The sequence below is a fragment of the Scyliorhinus canicula genome, chromosome 12 (genome assembly GCF_902713615.1).
Source record: "Scyliorhinus canicula chromosome 12, sScyCan1.1, whole genome shotgun sequence".
NCBI classification, from domain to species: Eukaryota; Metazoa; Chordata; class Chondrichthyes; order Carcharhiniformes; family Scyliorhinidae; genus Scyliorhinus; species Scyliorhinus canicula.
This window is the reverse complement of record NC_052157.1, coordinates 104,810,841-104,829,638: the sequence shown is the minus strand read 5'-3', so window position 1 is coordinate 104,829,638 and position 18,798 is coordinate 104,810,841. Positions and strand designations below refer to the sequence as shown.

The 18,798-nt window shown below is 46.6% G+C and overlaps 1 protein-coding gene across 1 annotated transcript in view; it reads right to left on the bottom strand.

Annotated features, from left to right (window-relative positions):
* The window catches only part of LOC119974615 (protein spinster homolog 2-like), a 128,176-nt gene that overhangs the window by 33,642 nt on the left and 75,736 nt on the right, over window positions 1-18,798 (bottom strand). The window contains exons 4-8 of the mRNA XM_038813648.1: window positions 9,149-9,300; window positions 8,026-8,092; window positions 5,881-6,023; window positions 2,550-2,702; window positions 2,011-2,200 (exon numbers count right to left, since the gene is read on the bottom strand). Coding sequence (XP_038669576.1) covers window positions 2,011-2,200; window positions 2,550-2,702; window positions 5,881-6,023; window positions 8,026-8,092; window positions 9,149-9,300 — 705 coding nt within the window. The remainder of the gene's footprint in view (window positions 1-2,010; window positions 2,201-2,549; window positions 2,703-5,880; window positions 6,024-8,025; window positions 8,093-9,148; window positions 9,301-18,798) is intronic.

Sequence of the window (18,798 nt, the reverse complement as noted above, 5' to 3'; positions counted from 1 at the left end):
AGAGGAGAGTCCACAGCAGGTCAAAGCAGTGCTAGTGTTAGCTCTGTACAGAGCTTCGGGGCCCCTGGTGAACAGCCAACAAAGAAAAAACTGAAATCTGCTGAAAACCCGGGTTTGATCCCGGCCCCAGATCACTGTCCATGTGGCGTTTGTTCATTATCAGTGTGTCTACGTGGATCTCATGCTCACAACCCAAAAAGATGTGCATGGTAGGCAAATTGGCCATGCCAAATTGGCAAAAAAAAGTGACAGTGAGCCTGCTTGGCCCTCACTATCTCCCTGCATATAACACACATGGGTTTTGCATCCTGGCAGCAATTAACAAAGCCATACCTGAAGAAATCATTTATACACTGCTCCAAATGTATTCTTTAAAAACTGAAATAGTGAACAAAGCAGTGTAAAGTTGATTTCTTTGTTAATTGCGCCAGGATGCAAGGCCCATGTGTGTTATATGCAGGGAAGTACTGAGAAATGAGAGTTTAAAACCCTCAAAACTTCAAAGGCATTTGAAGGCATTTAGGGGCAGCACGGTCGCATGGTGGGTAGCATAAATGCTTCACAGCTCCTGGGTCCCAGGTTCGATTCCCGGCTGGGCCACTGTCTGTGCGGAGTCTGCACGTCCTCCCCGTGTGTGCGTGGGTTTCCTCCGGGTGCTCCGGTTTCCTCCCACAGTCCAAAGATGTGCGGGTTAGGTGGATTGGCCATGCTAAATTGCCCGTAGTGTCCTAAAAAGTAAGGTATGGGGGGGGGGGGGTTGTTGGGTTACGGGTATAGGGTGGATACGTGGGTTTGAGTGGGGTGATCATGGCTCGGCACAACATCGAGGGCCGAAGGGCCTGTTCTGTGCTGTACTGTTCTATGTTCTATGTTCTAAGACGAAGCATGGCGAGTTCAAAGACAAACCTCTTGATTTCTTATCAAAGGATGCAGCGAGAACTTAAACCACCAGCTGAAATCCTTAGCAGAAATGTAACATCGAATGACAAAGTGAGGGAGATGGTGAGGACCATGCAGGCTCACCTGTCGTATTAGAGGTACATGAAAATGGTGGGTCGCAAAGGTCGGCAGGTTGGTAAAAGTGGGTCTCGGGGACACAAATTTTGAAAACACTGCTCTAGGCGACCTTCCAGTCCAGGACACCAAACTTAAAAAGCAATAGGAGTGAGAGGCGAGATAAAAGGGATGCACAGCGAAATTAAACCTATAATAGCTCAATTTTCATCCTGTGAGCAAGAGTGTGCATGAAGCCTGGGAGGAACAAGAGAAGTTCCAGGAACCATTGATTACAGCAGTTTGAATAAAATGGGAGGCAAACAAAGAGTGCGACAGAGAAAGAGGTTGTGATTTTATATCAGCTATGTCCCAGTTGGCAGCACACTCACTTCTGAGTCAGGACGTTGTGAGTTCAAGTCCTACTCCAGAGACTTGATCACAGAAATCTAGGCTGACATGCCAGCGCAGTGCCGAGGGAGTGCTGCACTGTCACAGTTGTCATCTTTCAGACCCGGTCTGCCTTTTCCAGTGGATGTAAAACTCCTGTGGTACTATTTCAAGGAATGGCACGGGACATCTCCCTGGTGCCTTGGCCGATATTTAAAAGCATGTTTCCCGTTCATTACTGTGAGATCTTGCTGTGCATAAATTGGCTGCAAAGTACTTCTTGGGATCCTAACGTTTGTGTAAAGTGCTACATGAAAGCAAGTTATTTCTTTACTTTAAAAAAAATTCTATCTGGTGAGTTGGGTATTGCAACAAGGGGCCTTCTTTGCCGTATTTGGCCATTTGGTTAATTATATCAGTTTCTTAACCCCATTAGCGCAAGCATCATTTCTAGCAAACAACAGAAAAAAAGAGGAGTGGGCCTAGGTCGGTTGCTTTTCCGGAGGGTCAGTGCAGACTCAATGGGCCAAATGGCCTCCTTCTACACTGTAGGATTTGCCCAAAGAGCAACCAAGTTCTTGGAGCATTATAACGACAGTGGTTTTGACAGACAGGAGTTATACTTACATAGGCTCCCACAATGTTGAACCGGGCAAAGACAAAGATCAGGCTGATAAAGATGGACGAGCTGAGCATTCCAAATGCACATACCAGAGGATCTGCCCGCGAGCTTTTAGTGCGGTACCACCTCGTGGCTGCAACACCCACAATCAGTCCGAGGAACCCAGTAACACAAGTAATTGCTCCAAATATCAAACTGCAAAGAAATAGCGAAATGGTTAACCCTCGTCCAACATCAGTTATGCATGTTCATCAAAATTCACCGCAAATGTGGCGAGTTCCTAGAATTCAATTTTATTTGAACAGGAAAAGAAAATGATTGTTGCCATTCACTTCTGACTGCGTTTAGTACCCGTGCCCTCTTGAGAAATTGGGTGGCCAAGAAATAAATAAGGTTTTACCAATGTCACATTCAGGATAAAATTTCAAAGTGGGACTCAATGAAGATCCATCAAGGGACCCCCCCCCCCCCCCCCCCCCCCCCCCCCCCCCTCCCCTACCCAAGGAGCCTCTGGGTGAATGGCCCCCATCAATGGGAAACTTACCTGTCTCTGCCACTGCAGGGCTCCACAGTGCACGGCTCGATGTTCTTCTGTACGACCTCCGCACGGAACAGGTACAACGGGATCCACATTCCCAGGACACCAGTGGCAAAGGACACAGAGGCCGAGGCCAGAGTGGAGAACACGAAGCTTGGACTGTTGAGGGAGAGCACAGGGGAACATTAGAAACAAAACAGTGGTATATGGTGGTGACATTTTGCCATTTGCAGGATTGAATCCAAATCAGGAAGCCACTTGCATTTTATAAAGCACCCGTTTCAATCTCAGAATGTCCCAAAAGCACTTTACAATCAATTGAGTACTTTTGAAGTGTGAGAATTACTGGTTAATTTGTGCCCTGTAAGCAGCAATGAGTTAATGACCAGATAATCTGTTTTAATTAGGTTGGGTGAAGGATAAATATTGGCCAGTAAGTCAGGGATAACTCCCTGCCATTCTTCAGAATACAGTCCGGGAGGCAGCATGGTGGCGCAGTGGTTAGCACTGCTGCCTCACTGCGTCGAGGTTCCAGTTTCGATCACGGCTCAGGGTCACTGTCCGTGTGGAGTTTGCACATTCTCCCTGTGTTTATGTGGGTTTCGCCCCCACAACACAAAAATGTGCAGGTAGGTGGATTAGCCCCGTTAGATTGCCCCTTAATTGGAAAAAATAAATTGGGTACTCCAAATTTATTTTAAAAAAAGAAATAGAATCTGGGAATTTCTTATGCCCGATGAGGAGGCAGATGGAACAGCACATCTAATTTGAAAGATGGCAACTCTGACTTCTGCAGTGCACCTCAGTACTGATCCTCTGACTGTGCAGAATTCCCTAAATACTGACCCTCCGACGATGCTGACGCTCCCTCAGTATTGACCCTCCGACAGTGCAGCATTCCCTCAGCACTGACCCTCTGACGTGGCAGCGCTCCCTCAGCACTCGCCCTCCGACAGTTTGGGCGCTTCCCCAGTACTGACCCTCCAACAGTGCAGCACTCTCTCAGTACTGACCCTCCGACAGTGCAGTGCTCCCTCAGTACTGACCCTCTGACAGTGCAGTGCTCCCTCAATACTGACCCTCTGACAGTACAGCACTCCCTCAGAACTGACCCTCCGACAGCGTGTGCGTTTCCTCAGTACTGACCCTCTGACAGCGCAGTGCTCCCTCAATACTGACCCTCTGAAATGAAATGAAAATCGCTTATTGTCACGAGTAGGCTTCAATGAAGTTACTGTGAAAAGCCCCTAGTCGCCACATTCCGGCGCCTGTCCGGGGAGGCTGGTACGGGAATCGAACCGTGCTGCTGGCCTGTTTGGTCTGCTTTAAAAGCCAGCGATTTAGCTGAGTGAGCTAAACCAGCCTCTGACAGTACAGCATTCCCTCAGTACTGACCCTCCAACAGCGCATGCGCTTCTTCAGTACTGACCCTCTGACAGTGCGGCATTCGCTCAATACTGACCCTCCGACAGTGCAGTGCTCCCTCAGTACTGACCCTCTGACAGTGCAGCACTCCCTCAGTACTGACCCTCTGACAGTGCAGTGCTCCCTCAGTACTGACCCTCTGACAGTGCAGCACTCCCTCAATACTGACCCTCTGACAGTGCAGCACACCCTCAGTACTGACCCTCTGACAGTGCAGCACTCCCTCAGTACTGACCCTCTGACAGTGCAGTGCACCCTCAGTACTGACCCTCTGACAGCGTGTGCGCTTCCTCAGTACTGACCCTCTGACAGCGTGTGCGCTTCCTCAGTACTGTCAAGGTCACTCCAGGAGTGGGGCTCACATCTATGACCTATTGACACCACGTGAGAGCACAACCTACTGAGCAGGGGTAGTCAATACATTTGTGAATCTTAAAGATTATGAAGGTCCAAGGCTTCATCCTGGTTTGTGCTCATACCAATGGCATCGTACTGAAGTTGCTATACCTTCCCTCAGTATCCCAGTGGTTTTGGGCCGTCAGTGGTTGTGAGAAGAGGAATAAACAACAATTCACAGAATTAGCACGCGTCCAGGATCTGACACGATGCCCCACATTGTCGAAAAGCTTGCCAACACTTTTTAGACTGGTTTAGCACAATGGGCTAAATAGCTGGCTTGCAATGCAAAACAATGCCAGCAGCGCGGGTTCAATTCCCGTACCGGCCTCCCCGAACAGGTGCCGGAATGTGGCGACTAGGGGCTTTTCACAGTAACTTCATTGAAGCCTACTCGTGACACTAAGCAATTATTATTATTATTATTATAGACCTGGGTCACTGTCCGTGAGGAGTTTGCACATTCTCCCCGTGTCTGCGTGGGTTTCGCCCCCACACCCCAGATTAGGTGGATTGGCCACGCTAAATTGCCCCTTAATTGGAAAAAATAATTGGGTACTCTAAATTTAAAAAAAAATTATTATTATAGACTGGTGCCCAGGGTACGAATGGCAATATGATTTACGGTGTCTAGAACGGGGGTTGACCCTTAAATCAGTTAAGCCGGCACTTTAGGGGGAGTGGTTTGGATTTAAGACTGGGAGTAGTGGCACTCCTTAAAACTGCTCCCAGTGACAATCACAAGACGGGAGCTAAAACAGCATTAAAACTGAATGTGGAGGTTGCTGTGTGTTTCTTCTTAATGAGCGCGAGGAGGAAATTTTTTTAAAAATAGACCACCCATGCATTCCAATGAAGGATAAGTACCATGCTATTATTAAATATCTTAATTACAATTTATAGTGACTGCTGATTAGTTATAATCAGAACAATGAACATTTGCGCATGGCCAGACAATTGATGTTTCAGTAAATATGCCAAAAAAATGTACCACCAATTAAACTGCTCAAACTACCTACAGGCAGCAGCAGGAGATCCTGGGTGCAGCTCCCACTGACCTCCAGGGGGATGTGGGAACGTGACAGGGAATGGGGGGGGGGGAGGGGGTAGTGAAGTGAGGGGTAGGTGGGGGAGTGATAGGGAGGGTAGTGAGGGAGGAGAGATGAGGAATATGGGGAGAGGAGAGATGAGGAATGTGGGGGGGGGAAGAGATGAGAAATGTGGGGTAGACATGGAGAGTGACAACGAGGGGAGTGTGGGTGAGGGGAGTGACGGTGAGGAGAGTATGGGGGGAGAGATGAGGAATGTCGTGGGGGAGGTAGATGGGGAGTGATAGCGAGGGGAGTGTGGATGAGGGGAGTGACAGGGAAGGGAGTGAGGGGAAACAGGTTGGGAGACCAGCAGTCTGCCGGAGCCATTCCACACTTATCCCTCACCATTCAAACATTCCCTGGTGTTATTGTTTAAGGGTTGGAATTAGGTGCTCATCCAATTCTCACACAACATTGTATCTTACATCTTAACCACGGCCTTCATATCTTTGCTCCACGAGGTGCTGGCCCGGAGTTGCACCATGTGTTGTTCCGCTGCCCCCCTCTTTGGTTCTGGTACGAGCAAGATAATGAGGGTCCCTGCAGCAAAGCCCATGGCTGGAGTTACCTGTTTGTGACCATAGAAAAAAAAATCAGTTTAAACAAGGCGGCAAGAACAGCCAAGGAACATGCAGAGGAAATAGGATTAAGTAGAGAGCACACTGGGCCTGTACATTCACCATCCCTGACCCAACCCCCTGTGGGACTGACTCCTTCCATTAATTCTATGGCTCACAGGAGCTTGTAGAGATCACAGTGCTGGCTTGAGGCTGCAACATCTATGGAGACACACAGCCGAACACTCGGCTTTAATCAAACGCCTCTGAAGCACTAAGGGTCTCCCACTGAAATTTGTTTCTTATGCTTCAAAAGACAAAACAGGCTTAAGTTCGTTGTCACGGGTTTAGCACACGGTGCAGGAGAACTTGTACTTTCCAATGGTTAGATTATGGTTTCCTGTAATGGGAAATTAGCCATCCACATAAAATCCACTGATCAGGGGCTGGAAGTACAGCTCTGTTTGTCATTGCTTTTAACAGATACGGTCACTTTAGTATCCACTGCACCACATAAGAAAGAATATGCCTTCCATTTCCCAAGAACATTTCAAAGCTCTTCAAACTAAATACTATTTAAAATGTAGTCCCTCCTGTTATGTAGGAATCACAGAAGCCAATTAGTGAGTTTCCCACAAACCGCACGAGATATCAACACTCCGGGAGTTACCACTGATATAGAAACTGAACTGGACCAGCCACATCAATACTGTGGCTACAAGAGAAGGTCAGAGGCTGGAAACTGTCATGAGTAACTCACCTCCAGCCTCCCCAAAGCCTGTCCACCATCTACAAGGCACAAGTCAGGAGTGTAATGGAATACTCTCCACTTGCCTGGATGAGTGAAGCTCCAACAACACTCAAGAAGCTCAACACCATCCAGGACAAAGCAGCCCGCCTGACTGGCACCCCATCCACCACCAACACATAGTAGCAGCAGCTGTACCATCTACAAGATGCACTGCAGCAGTTCACCAAGGCTCCTTCAACAGCACCTTCCAAACTTGCGTCCTCTACCACCTACAAGGACAAGGGTGGCAGATACATGGGAACAACACCACTATCACCTGCAAGTTCCCTCCAAGCCATACACCCATCCTGACTTGGCTGTTCCTTCACTGTCACTGGGTCAAAATCCTGAAACTTCCACCTTAACAGCACTGTAGGTGTACCTACAGCACATAGACTACGGTAGGTCAGGAAGTCAGATAATCCATCACTTTCTCAAGGGTAATTAGGGATGGGTAATAAAGGCCTAGCCAGTGACCCCCATGTTCCGTGAAAGAATAAATGAAAGATAATTGAGCAGCTATCTGCTTTAGTGGTATTGATTGAGAAGTGAATATACTGGGATTTTTCCAGCTGCTATCTCAGTAAATCCTGGCAGATAATCTGATGTATTGCATGAGTCTGAATGTTGATGTTAATGGCACAGGTCTTGGGCAGCTCAATTGTTGCTGCCCTCCTCACCTTTCTGAAGTGCTAATCCTTCACTGGTGAGTCTGTACAATGAATAGTTATGGGGCATTTAACGGTCGGGGAGATGGCATCTCAGCCATGGTCTTTCTTAATTAATGCAGCAGTCTCTCTCACTGCAGCGTAGGTCATCATATAGTAATGGAGAGCAAGATCCAAAGCAGATATTTTCACCTTTTCAGCTCAGCAAGGGAATGGGGAATTATTCCAGTCGATTAGATTTCCCACAAAGGTATCTTTCATGCCCGAGGCCAGACAAGGCCACACAGACTGGGAAGATTCACACACTGGAGGCAGGTTTTTAAACCTTGTGCCAGGGGGTTGGACTTCACGTTTTAGAAGCAGCTCCCCTATGACTACCATGGGAACAGAAAGTAGAAATTAAAGGCCCATTTCCACAATGATACGTCCCCATCTCCAGCTCGACCTACATTCCAGCAATATAGGTCACAGCAAGTGCACAGACCTCGAATATGTCCCAAATCCAAAATGAGATATTGCACAAATGAAAGCTTATAGAAAGAGTTGAACTCTCACCCGGAGTGCCCAGTGCCAGTCCCCAGAGGCCTGTGTCACGCAGGATCCGAGAATGTAGCCGAGTCCACTGTGAACGAGGGGGACAGGAAACATTATTTCAGTAGTGTTACTGCAAAACATAAACCCCAAAATCTTCAGGCGGCATCACTTGAGCGCACATAAGGGACTGGATCCTCGTTCACCGAGGTGGTGAGGACTCGGGTTCGATCCCAGCCCCGGGTCACTGTCCGTGTGGAGTTTGCACATTCTCCCCGTGTTTGCATGGGTTTCGCCCCCACAACCCAAAGATGTGCAGGGTAGGTGGATTGAACAAGCTAAATTGCCCCTTAATGGGAAAAAAAATGAACTGGGTACTCTAAATTTTACAAAAAAGGACAGCTGCCAGCCAAGAGGTGCTTGGTATTTTGGGGGGGGGGTTCAGGTCCTTTGTCGGGATTTCACATTTGCTTGATTAGGGCGGGTTTGGGGGAGGTCTCTGTGAAATAGGAGTCTCTGAATGGAGGGGCTAATTTAATTAATCTGTGGGCAGTGGGGTGGGGGGGGCTGGTAGAAAACAAGCGGAATCGGTTTCACAAATTCATAAATCCATTGTGGTTGAATTTTAACTACTTGCTGACAGAATTTAAATTCAATTAATAAAATGAAATCTGGAATAGAAAGCTTGACATCAGCAACAGTGACCATGTCAACAACCGTTGATTGCTGTAAAAGCCCAGCTGGTTCACTAATGTCCTTTGGGGAAGGAAATCTGCCGTTCTTACCCGGTCTGGCCTACATGTGACTCCAGACCCACAGCAATGTAGTCGACTCTTAACTGCCCTCTGAAATGGCCCAGCAAGCCACTCAGTTCTCGGGCAATTAAGAATGGGCACTGCTGGCCTTGCCGACGACACTATTACCCCATAAGAGAATTTTTAAAAAAGCTGCAAAGATTTTCTACAAATGTTTACAACACAAGGGATAGGTGAATTTCAATAAGGTGGCCCATTACCACCTTCTAAAAGGCATCTGGGGATGAGCAATAAAGGAGAGTGATGCCCACGTCTTCAGAATGAATTTCAAAAAGCACAGAACTTTTGCAAGCGCGAATGTTAACCGAGAAGACAGAGACACACATTGATACCTTCCCAGTGGAATTGCAAAGTAGAAGAAGGACAGCATACAGGTCCTGGTGTCCTTGGTGAACATGTCAGCAATGATGGTAGGAGCGATTGTGGAGTAACTGGCCTCACCAAAACCGACCAAACCTCTCGAAATAAGAAACAGCCAGAAGTTCTGCGGAGTAGGCAAATTATACAAGAAGGTGACACAATCATCAAATATTTCCACTTATCCAAATCAAACAATGCAAATCTCAGTCTAATTCTTGCTGGAATTTTCCCACGAGTGTCTGTCAAACAAGAGCTCCGGCATTCCAGCACTGTCGAGGACTGGTGTTACCGATGGTAACGCCTATACTTAGGCTTTCCAACCTGTTCACTATTTGCTGCTCCAAAGCTGGGATTATCAAGCAGTGACTTTGCAGAACTCACCAGTCACTTGGGCCATTTCTTTATGCACAGCTGCTATAATATTGCAGGTTGTTGAAGTTAAAGAGCTTTTCAGGGGGGATGGCAAGCGTGCTTATTGTTGAAGTTAATGAATTTATTTATACCCCTTGAAGCCCTCCCGCCTTTTAATAAAGAGGCAAACGGTTGGTCCTCTGGCAGAGTTTGACAACCAACTCTAGATTTGTGGACAATTTGTGACGATTCAGATACGGCCACTTGACAGATTCTCATCTCCAATATGGAAGTGCTCTGATTTTGCATTTAACAAGGAGCAGGGAGCACTGTCAGTCTCACACATTACCCTGAGGTCACCATGGCGGCGGGATGCTCCCGGTGTCATGAGTCAACATCCCATGCACTCACTTTGACCAAGCTTCTCGTCGCCTGTCCTACGGGGCTCAAATGTCACTTTTTGTCCGATAACATGCCCAGCAAGTGGCCTGGGGTATTTCACTGTATGAAAGGTGCTATCTGAATGCAAGTTGAGGTTGTGGAGGGGCTGGAATGCAACGGGGAAGAAGCCACGTTTTATTTGTACATAGTCTTTGTCAAGCCCCGTGTGGAGTAAAGTGTCCAGTTTTGGATACCAACAGCTGGGATCTTTTGGTCCCGCTGTGGTGGGACCCGTAGCGGGGTGCCCTGTGCTGTATAATTCTATGATAGCAGCCAAGACATTAAGTGTAGCTGTGAGATTCGGTGTCATTATTAAAACGATGACAAAAACTCACTCTGCCACCATGCTGCCCTGTGCTGTATAATTCTATGATAGCAGCCAAGAGATTTGATGTGTTGGCTAGTGTAGACTTGAGAGATGAGCAGACACTTCCAACACTGGTGAAGGTTCAACTCAATTTTATTAACTAACTTTAACTGACGCACGATGACTGTGCGTCTAAATCAGGGGTGGGCAAACTTTTCCGTGCAAGGGCCACATTCAGAAATTCACAATTTTAAAGGGCCGCATAGTATATTAAGTAAAATAATTACTTCACCCGGTTATGATTCTGGGTGCCTCATATAGAACATAGAACAGTACAGCACAGAACAGGCCCTTCGGCCCTCGATGTTGTGTCGAGCAATTATCACCCTACTCAAGTCAACGTATCCACCCTATACCAGTAAGTAACCCAACAGCCCCCCCCATTAACCTTAAAAAAAATAATTAAAAATTAAAAAAAAAAAATTAAAAAAAAAAAAAATTCTTTTTAAAAAATGACTTGGTGGGCCGCATAAAGACCTTTGGCGGGCTGCATGCGGCCCACGGGCCATAGTTTGCCCACCCCTGGTCTAAATGATGCTAACTTAAACTAGAGGCCTAAGCCTTGTCCGAACCAGTTGATTCTCTCAGCACGTGGTGCGAGTCTGTGCTGGGCTGGATGAGTTGTTGTTACACTGAGAGGCAGCACCCAGAATGAGCGGGAACAATGATGCCCTCTGCCTTTATAGTGTGTGTATTCTAACTGGTGATTGGCTGCGGTGGTTGTACATGTTGATTGTTCCCTGTGTGTGTCCATCAGTGTATGTCTGCACCATGATATACTGGTGTATATTATGACAAGATTAAGTGTAGCTGTGAGATTCGGTCTCATTATTAAAACGATGACCCGTAGCAGCAGACCAGCCAGAAATCCACTGACTTTCGGCAGAGCTGGAAGATCCTGGCCCACACCACAGGAAGGATATATTGGCCAAAGGAGACGGTGCAGCGTCGCATCACTGGAATGCTATTGGGGATTAAAGGTATAATTAAGAGGACAGATTGCATGGGTTAAGTTTACATTCCCTTGAGTAAAGATGATTGAGGGTTGACCCGATCAAAGCTGTTTGAAATTATGACAGGATTTGGTATGCTAGGTACTGAGAAACTATTTCTACTACTGGACCAGGGTCTTAATCTTAAAAACTGGGATAGACCATTCAGGAATTAAATCAGGAAGCAATATTCTACTCAAAATGGAGTAAACATCTTGAACTCTCTCCCCAAAAAGACTGGATGCTGGAGGTCGATTGAAATGTTCAGGAATGGGTGTGGTGGGGAGTGAAGGCAGATAAATAGATTTGGTACGCAAATCAAACATCATCATCTCACAGAATGGCAGTACAGGCTTGAAAGGCCGAATGGCCTCCATTTTGTTCATATGATCCTATTCCGGAATTACCCATCTTCCCCACAGGGTTTTAGCCAAGGCTCTTCCGCGGAACCCATGATCTTCACCTTCTTGAAGAGAATATAATTAGTGGGCCAAACCCACACCGTCTGGTTCTGCTTGCATTTAGATAAAACTAGGAATTAGAAACACTTTCGCACAAATTGCACACTTCTTGTGCCAATTGCTCTGCAGTATGTTTTGCTTTGTCTCATGTCGCAAGCTCTTGATATCCCTGGCCTGGTTTCTGAAGGCTTCTAGCGATGGACTTCTGAGTTTTGACATTTACGTTTTCTCAAGGCTGGATGTTCATGGGAGAAATTGTTTCCACTGAAGGGTACAGGCTTCCGAGAACGAGCAAAAAGAACTAGAGGGGAAATGTTCAACAAAAAAAAGAGTATATACGGATAATCTGGAATGAAAGGCTAGTGGAAGCAGTAGTAATTTTCAACCGAAAATTGGATGTATACACAAAGAGGAATGTCTTGCAGGGCTATGGGGAAACAGCAAGGGGAGGGATTAATTGAATACCTCTTTTGAAGAGCTAGCACGGGCAGGACAGGCTGACCAGCTTCCATCTGTGCTGTATAATTATTTTTTAAATTTTTAGAGTACCCAATTTTCTTTCAAATTGATGGACAATTTAGCGTGGTTAATCCACCTAACCTGCTCATCTTTGGGTTGTGGGGGCAAAATCCACGCAAACACGGGGAGAATGTGCAAACTCCACTACGGACAGTGACCCAGAGCCGGGATCGAACCTGGGACCTCGGCACCGTGAGGCAGCAGGGCTAACTCACTGTGCCACCGTGCTGCCCTGTGCTGTATAATTCTATGATAGCAGCCAAGAGATTAAGTGTAGCTGTGAGATTCGGTCTCATTATTAAAACGATGACAAAAATCCAATCAATGGACTTAATCCCTCCATCAGTAATGAACATTTCTCTGGTGTGTTCAAATCCCCACCGATGGCGTTAACCTAGAATTAGATTCACTAGGATAGATCGTCATGTGTAAGGAACGGTCCTATTCAGAGAATTTTGCATAAAGGAAGAGCCCGTGGATAAAGAGTGCAGTTCACAGCCTCTTAAAAGGGAACTGCCCTTGTTGGGGGACAAGGGTGCGTGGTTGAGGCTGATCTTTATTACGATTTCTGCGTACATATGTGATGTGACAAAATGACACACTTCGGCCTAAATTGCACTTTTACGCAGTTTAGTGAGAGGTTTGTCAAACTGCCTTTAATGGTGATGACACCATCAGTTAAATATCAAGCCTGCAGAATTTGGGGGCCGTGGGCTCCCACTTTGTCCTGGCACAAAGCCTAACACTTTATGACAAGCCTATACAGCCACAGTCACACAATTCAAGGTTATTTGCTAACGTGACGTGACTGTACAGTGAAACTGTGACTTTAATCAGCTTCTGCTGCTTTCTCCAATTAAAGGATGAGCGAACTACCATTCAGATCATTAATTCTATTCCTTCAGGATGAAAGGTGGAGTGAATTGGGCTCGTAGTCTCTGGAGTTTAGAAAAATGAGAGGCAATCTCATTGAAACGTAAAAAATTCTGAAGGGGTTTGATAGGGTTGAGAGATTGTTTGCATTGGTCGGGGAATCGAAAACATTGGGGGGGGGGGGGCAGTCTCAGGAGAAGGGGCCAATCATTTAGGACTGAGGTCCGGAAGAATGACGTCACTCGAAGGGTTGAATCTTCGGAATTCTCTACGTCAGAGTCTTTTGGATGATCAGCCATGATTGTATTGAATGGTGAAGCAGGCTCGATGGGCCATGTAATCCACTCCTACTCCTGTTTCCCGTGTACATATGTTTACGAATGAACATGTTGGGGAAATCCGATTGGTTGCCAAATTATTGAGGGGAATTTGGCAAAAATTCCATTTGCACACCTATCTGGAATTTTTACTGATCAAGTGCCAAACAATTCCATGGGGAATAACAGAGCGAGTTAGTTGCTTGGCCCAGAGTTATTCACCAGACCTCAACAACAAGCACATTACAACAACAACTTGCATTTCAATTGCACCTTTAACGTAGTCAAACCCCTCGAGGCACTTCACAGAAGCGTTATCAGACATTTGACACCAGGTCACATCAAGGATATTCGGATAAAAATGACCTAAAAACCTGGCCGGACAGATAGACCTTAAGGAGAAATCTACAGGAGAAAAGAGAAGCAGAGGAGGGGAGAGGTTTAGCGAGGGAATCCCCAAGCTGATGGTCTTGGCAACTGAAAACGCAGCCGCAGTTACGGAGCGATTCAAATCCAGGGGTAATCAACAGGCCAGAATTGGGGGAAGCACAGGTACCTCGGAGAATTGGCGGGTTTGAGGAGAAGACAGAGATAGGGAGGTCGTGGAAAGATTTAAAAGCATTGAACACGTATTTTAAAATCAAAGCCTGGGCAGAGGGGGAGGTCAGCGAGCACAGGGGTAAACATTGACCAACATCGTTCAGTCTTCATGATGTAAAAATAATAATAATGCTGTCAAATAGTAACAGCCTGGATTACCCCGTTTGATACGTGTAAGGGTTAAATTCACAGGGCAGAAATTAGTTTCTTTTCCTACACGTTTGGATTAGACGGGTAATATTGGGTGCCAGTATTCAGACACAAGATCATACGATTTTGAAGTGAGGTGCGTTTGGGCATTATTTAATAATTGCCTCAGGGGTCAGAGCAGCCGGCACACATTAAATACTGATGGTCCTGCCCAGCCCAGAATCAGCCAGGAACAGGTAACATTGCACAAACACAGCTTGGCAGCAGGGCGATTTGAAATTGAGACAATACTTTAGACAAAGGAAAAATTAATATGTTCAGTTCTGTCCTGATTCAGAATTTTATATTAAGAAGCAATTTGGCAAAATGCCATGAATATTTGAAAGGCTTCAGGAGTAAAATGGAAATTTGAAGCTTGCAGGGCAATCTTCCAAGAAAGGAATGGGTTTATGATTTATTTAGGACTAGACCGATCATTTAATGTATGCACCATTTAATGTACACACCATATAATTAAAATAAGGTAGGCATTCAGGTTGAAGTGCAACTTAGAGGTTTAATATACAGATAGGTAATTTGAGAACAGTTCCAGGATCGAGGAACTTCTGTTCCATGGATAAATCGGAGAAGTTGGAAACATTAGTTCTCCTTGGAGCCGAGAAGGTTGAGAGTAGATTTTGATGGAGCCACAAATTCATGAGAGGTCTGGACAGAGTAAATTGGAGAAAAACAGTTCCCGTTGGTGGAAGGAGCAGGAGAACCAGAGGGAATGGATTTAAACAGAATGGCAAAAGAAAAATGGGGGCATGGGGGAGATGTATTTTCTGCAGCGCGAGGTTAGGACCTGATGCACTTCCAGAGAGTGTGGTGGAGAGAAATTCATTTGTTGCTTTCAGGAGTGAACTGAGGAGAAAATATCGGCGGAAAATGGTGCAAGCCAATTTGCACTTGCAGAGAGCTGGTACGTACATGATGGGCCGAATTATCTCCTTCTGGATTGTGACCCTTCTACAGTAAGGAAAGTAGCTTTAACAGAACAATGTCTGATTACTCCCCCTGCCCTGCCATCTACAAGTAGGTGATGCCCAATACATTAGGACATCCTAAATATTAGATCCATTCCCCTCCTCAGTGAACCCTCCAAAAACTCCAAGGCACTTCACACTGGACTTGGCTGAAATTCCCCACAGGAGCACACAGTCCAACTCATTTCAGCGCATGCGGATATTTGTTGCTCTCAATGTTCCCCTTCCCCTGAAGGTATAACCTCATGCACATCGGCCATCTTGTCCCTTCTCCTTAAGATCTGGGAGCAGAGATTTACCTCTTGTACACTCACTAGCATGTGAATTTCCCCCCATTTATGTAACGGGCAGGAAAATTGGAGTTTGGCGAACACAGAAAGCTCTGACCAATGTATCGTTTTCCTCAGCACTAACAGTCAGCAAGCTATTTGACCATGGGAACCAGGCGAGCACAGTTGGGCCAGTCCTCTCCCCTTCCCTTCTATTGCCACACAGACAACCAGAACCATTAACCTTCCCGAGTCATGTAATGACTAACTGAGCCATCGAGGGAGTGTGCCGTTAACTCCATGGAATTCCCTTCCCCAGAGAGTGCCGGACGCTGGTTTAATGATTTATTCAAGGCCGAGATATATTTTTGACAGACGGGGGAGTTAGGGTTGCAGAGGGTTGGGGGGCGGCGGAGTGTGGAGTTGAGGCCACAAATCGAATCAGTCATGATGCTGTGCAATGACGGAGCAGGCTGGCCTACCCCTGAACCTATTTCTGATGATCTTATGTGACCTGATGCAGTCACCATTGAGGCCAACATAACCCCTGACCCGAGGATGTTGGCAAGGGGTAGGATCCTGCTAATTTCCTCTTCGACATTTTGTCGATGATAATTGTCTCACCTCCAAGTCCACAGCCTGTGCAGAGATTTCAGCTGTTATTTCAGTGCAGCACAATAACAGGTCATCTCCTCATTATCGCATTACATCTTGGGGGAGTTCGCTGCACACATTTTGACCACTGCGTTTCCTGCATTCCAACAATGGCTACTGTTATAACTGCTCGGATCCTATCAGCTGGGGACAATTGGTTCCCCCATGACTCTGAGGGGGGCGGGGGGGGGGGGGGGGAGCTCATATTCCTCGAGTCACGGGGTAACCAATTGCCCCCAGCCTAGCCTATAGATCCGGGCATATTATAACAACTACACTTCAACAATCCTTCATTGCCTGTAAAGCACACGCTGGAATGTTGTGATAGGCACTATGTAAATGCAAATTCCTCTTTCTTAACAACGTTGCTCTCCCTGCCAGTCCTAAAGAGAATGTGAGGTGAGGCTAGCATTTAATCACTGCGGGACTGTTAGATAGCTTGCAGGCAAAGCCTGCAGTGGGGTTTCTAAACTACTCAGAATGTCATGGAAGCCTCCCGGAATTAAGGATGAGTTTTCCCAGACTCGCCTGCAAGCAAGCCCAGGAGAGAAATCTTCGGGACAATAAAAATACGAGAGGGAGGAAAATACCAATAACTAACAGTCAAGATCCAAATGGGAGAAGCGATTTATTCACATGGGAACCGTGGGGATATGATAGGGTAGAAGATGGCACTGGTTGCACTGGAGTGCGTCCATCCCCCTGATAGGTCGGCTGGGGCCAGAGGGCACCGATGGGGGTGGCCTGGGGGGGACAGTGGTCACAATGGTGATCTGTGCCCATCCACCCCGACCCACAGCCCACCCCCCGCCACTCCCCTCAACCCTCCCCAAACTGTCAGCAAGCAATGGCGATGTTGGACACTTTCCATACCCCCGCTCTTTTCCTCAGCAACCAAGGCGCCCGTTTCCTGATTTTTAAAAGCATAAGTGAATTCGCCATCGGGAATTCGCCCCAGTTCAGGTGGAGCATCACGGATGCCCCAGAGAATAGCGGGTCAGGCCCGCTAATTATTTGGCAACAGTGTTACTGTACGTGCAGAGTGGAATGCATTGACGCCACTGTCGAGGCACCGGAGAATTGAGATTTGGCGTGAAACCGGCCCTAGTCACGATTTTGGCGTCAAAACCGATTCTCCGCCCAATCATGTTTCCCGATTCCGGCGTCGGCCGACGGAGAATCCCGCCCAAGAAGTCTACTGTTTATAATGGAGATGAGGAGATTTTTTTTTTTCTCTCAAAGAGTTGATAGCGTGTGGAATTCTCTTGCCCTGAGTGTGATTGAGACTGGGTTATTGAATCTACTCAAGGTAGAGCTGGATAGATTTTTGATAGGCAAAGGAGTCAAGGAATATGGCGGGCGAGGGGTGGCACAGTGATGCAGTGGTTAGCACTGCTGCCTCATAGTGCTGAGGACCCGGGTTCGATCCCGGCCCCTGGGCATTGTCCTGTGTAGTTTGCACATTCTCCCTGTGTCTATGTGGCTCTCACCCCCGCAACCCAAAGATGTGCAGGGTAGGTAGATTGGCCATGCTAAATTGCCCCTTAATAGAGACCGCTGCACAGCGCTGTTCCAATTGGCTCGTTTGGACAGAGGGGGGCTGGAGGGAATCAGGTGTCTCACAACCGTGCTCTATAGAACTGACAAAACTCTTTCATCCTGAAGACACACAAAGGTGGAACAGGAATGTTGGGAACTCACCAAATCATAACACAACTGACTCCAACATTCCCTCCCTGAGGAAACAAGTGTCTATTTTTCTTGTGTGGAGATGTTATTAGCTTGTATTCTGTTTATTGAGGCATTAAAGAAAGGAGGAGCTCATCTTTCATTTGCCTTTTCAAGACCATATTCTTCAAAAGCAGGAAGAGGCCTTGTTGATGTTTGGAAGCCATTTCAAAGCTCAAAACTTTCCAATTTGTGCCCTATAGCTTTAATGACAATCCAAAAGGATTTGTGATTCTGAGACTGATAAACCTTAAACCTTCAGCCCCACCTCTCCCACCTCCCCCCCGCGACTTTCTACTTGATCATCCCATTTCCTGTGTAATTATTAACCCTCTTCAAGCTGAGGCACTTCATCTCCAGCAGACCGCCAACAGACACAATCACTCCATCTTCATTTTTGTGGTTTGGTTAAAAAATGATTTGTAACAGCTTATGTTTTAGTTCAAATGCACGCAGATCGAAGCAAGTTTTTATTTTCAGGAAATCATAGTTTGAAAAAGCAGAGAACAAAGGGAATCGTATTTCTCATTCATGCTTTGAGAGATGTTGCAGACCAAATTACTGCACTGGGCTAGGCTTTAACTGTTGGAAGACTCATCCAAGGGAGCACACTGATTCGCCACGCTTTCCAGAAGCACCCGCCATTTTGAAGCCCCTGCCTCATTTAAATCTCCTGCTCCTCCTATAGTTCAGTAAGAAGTCTTACAACACCAAGTTAAAGTCTAATAGGTTTGTTTCAAATTCGAAACAAACCTGTTGGACTTTAACCTGGTGTTGTAAGACTTCTTACTGTGCTCACCCCAGTCCAACGCCGGCATCTCCACATCACTCCTATAGTTTAACTCCTCCGAAAGTAGGTGTATATATATATACTG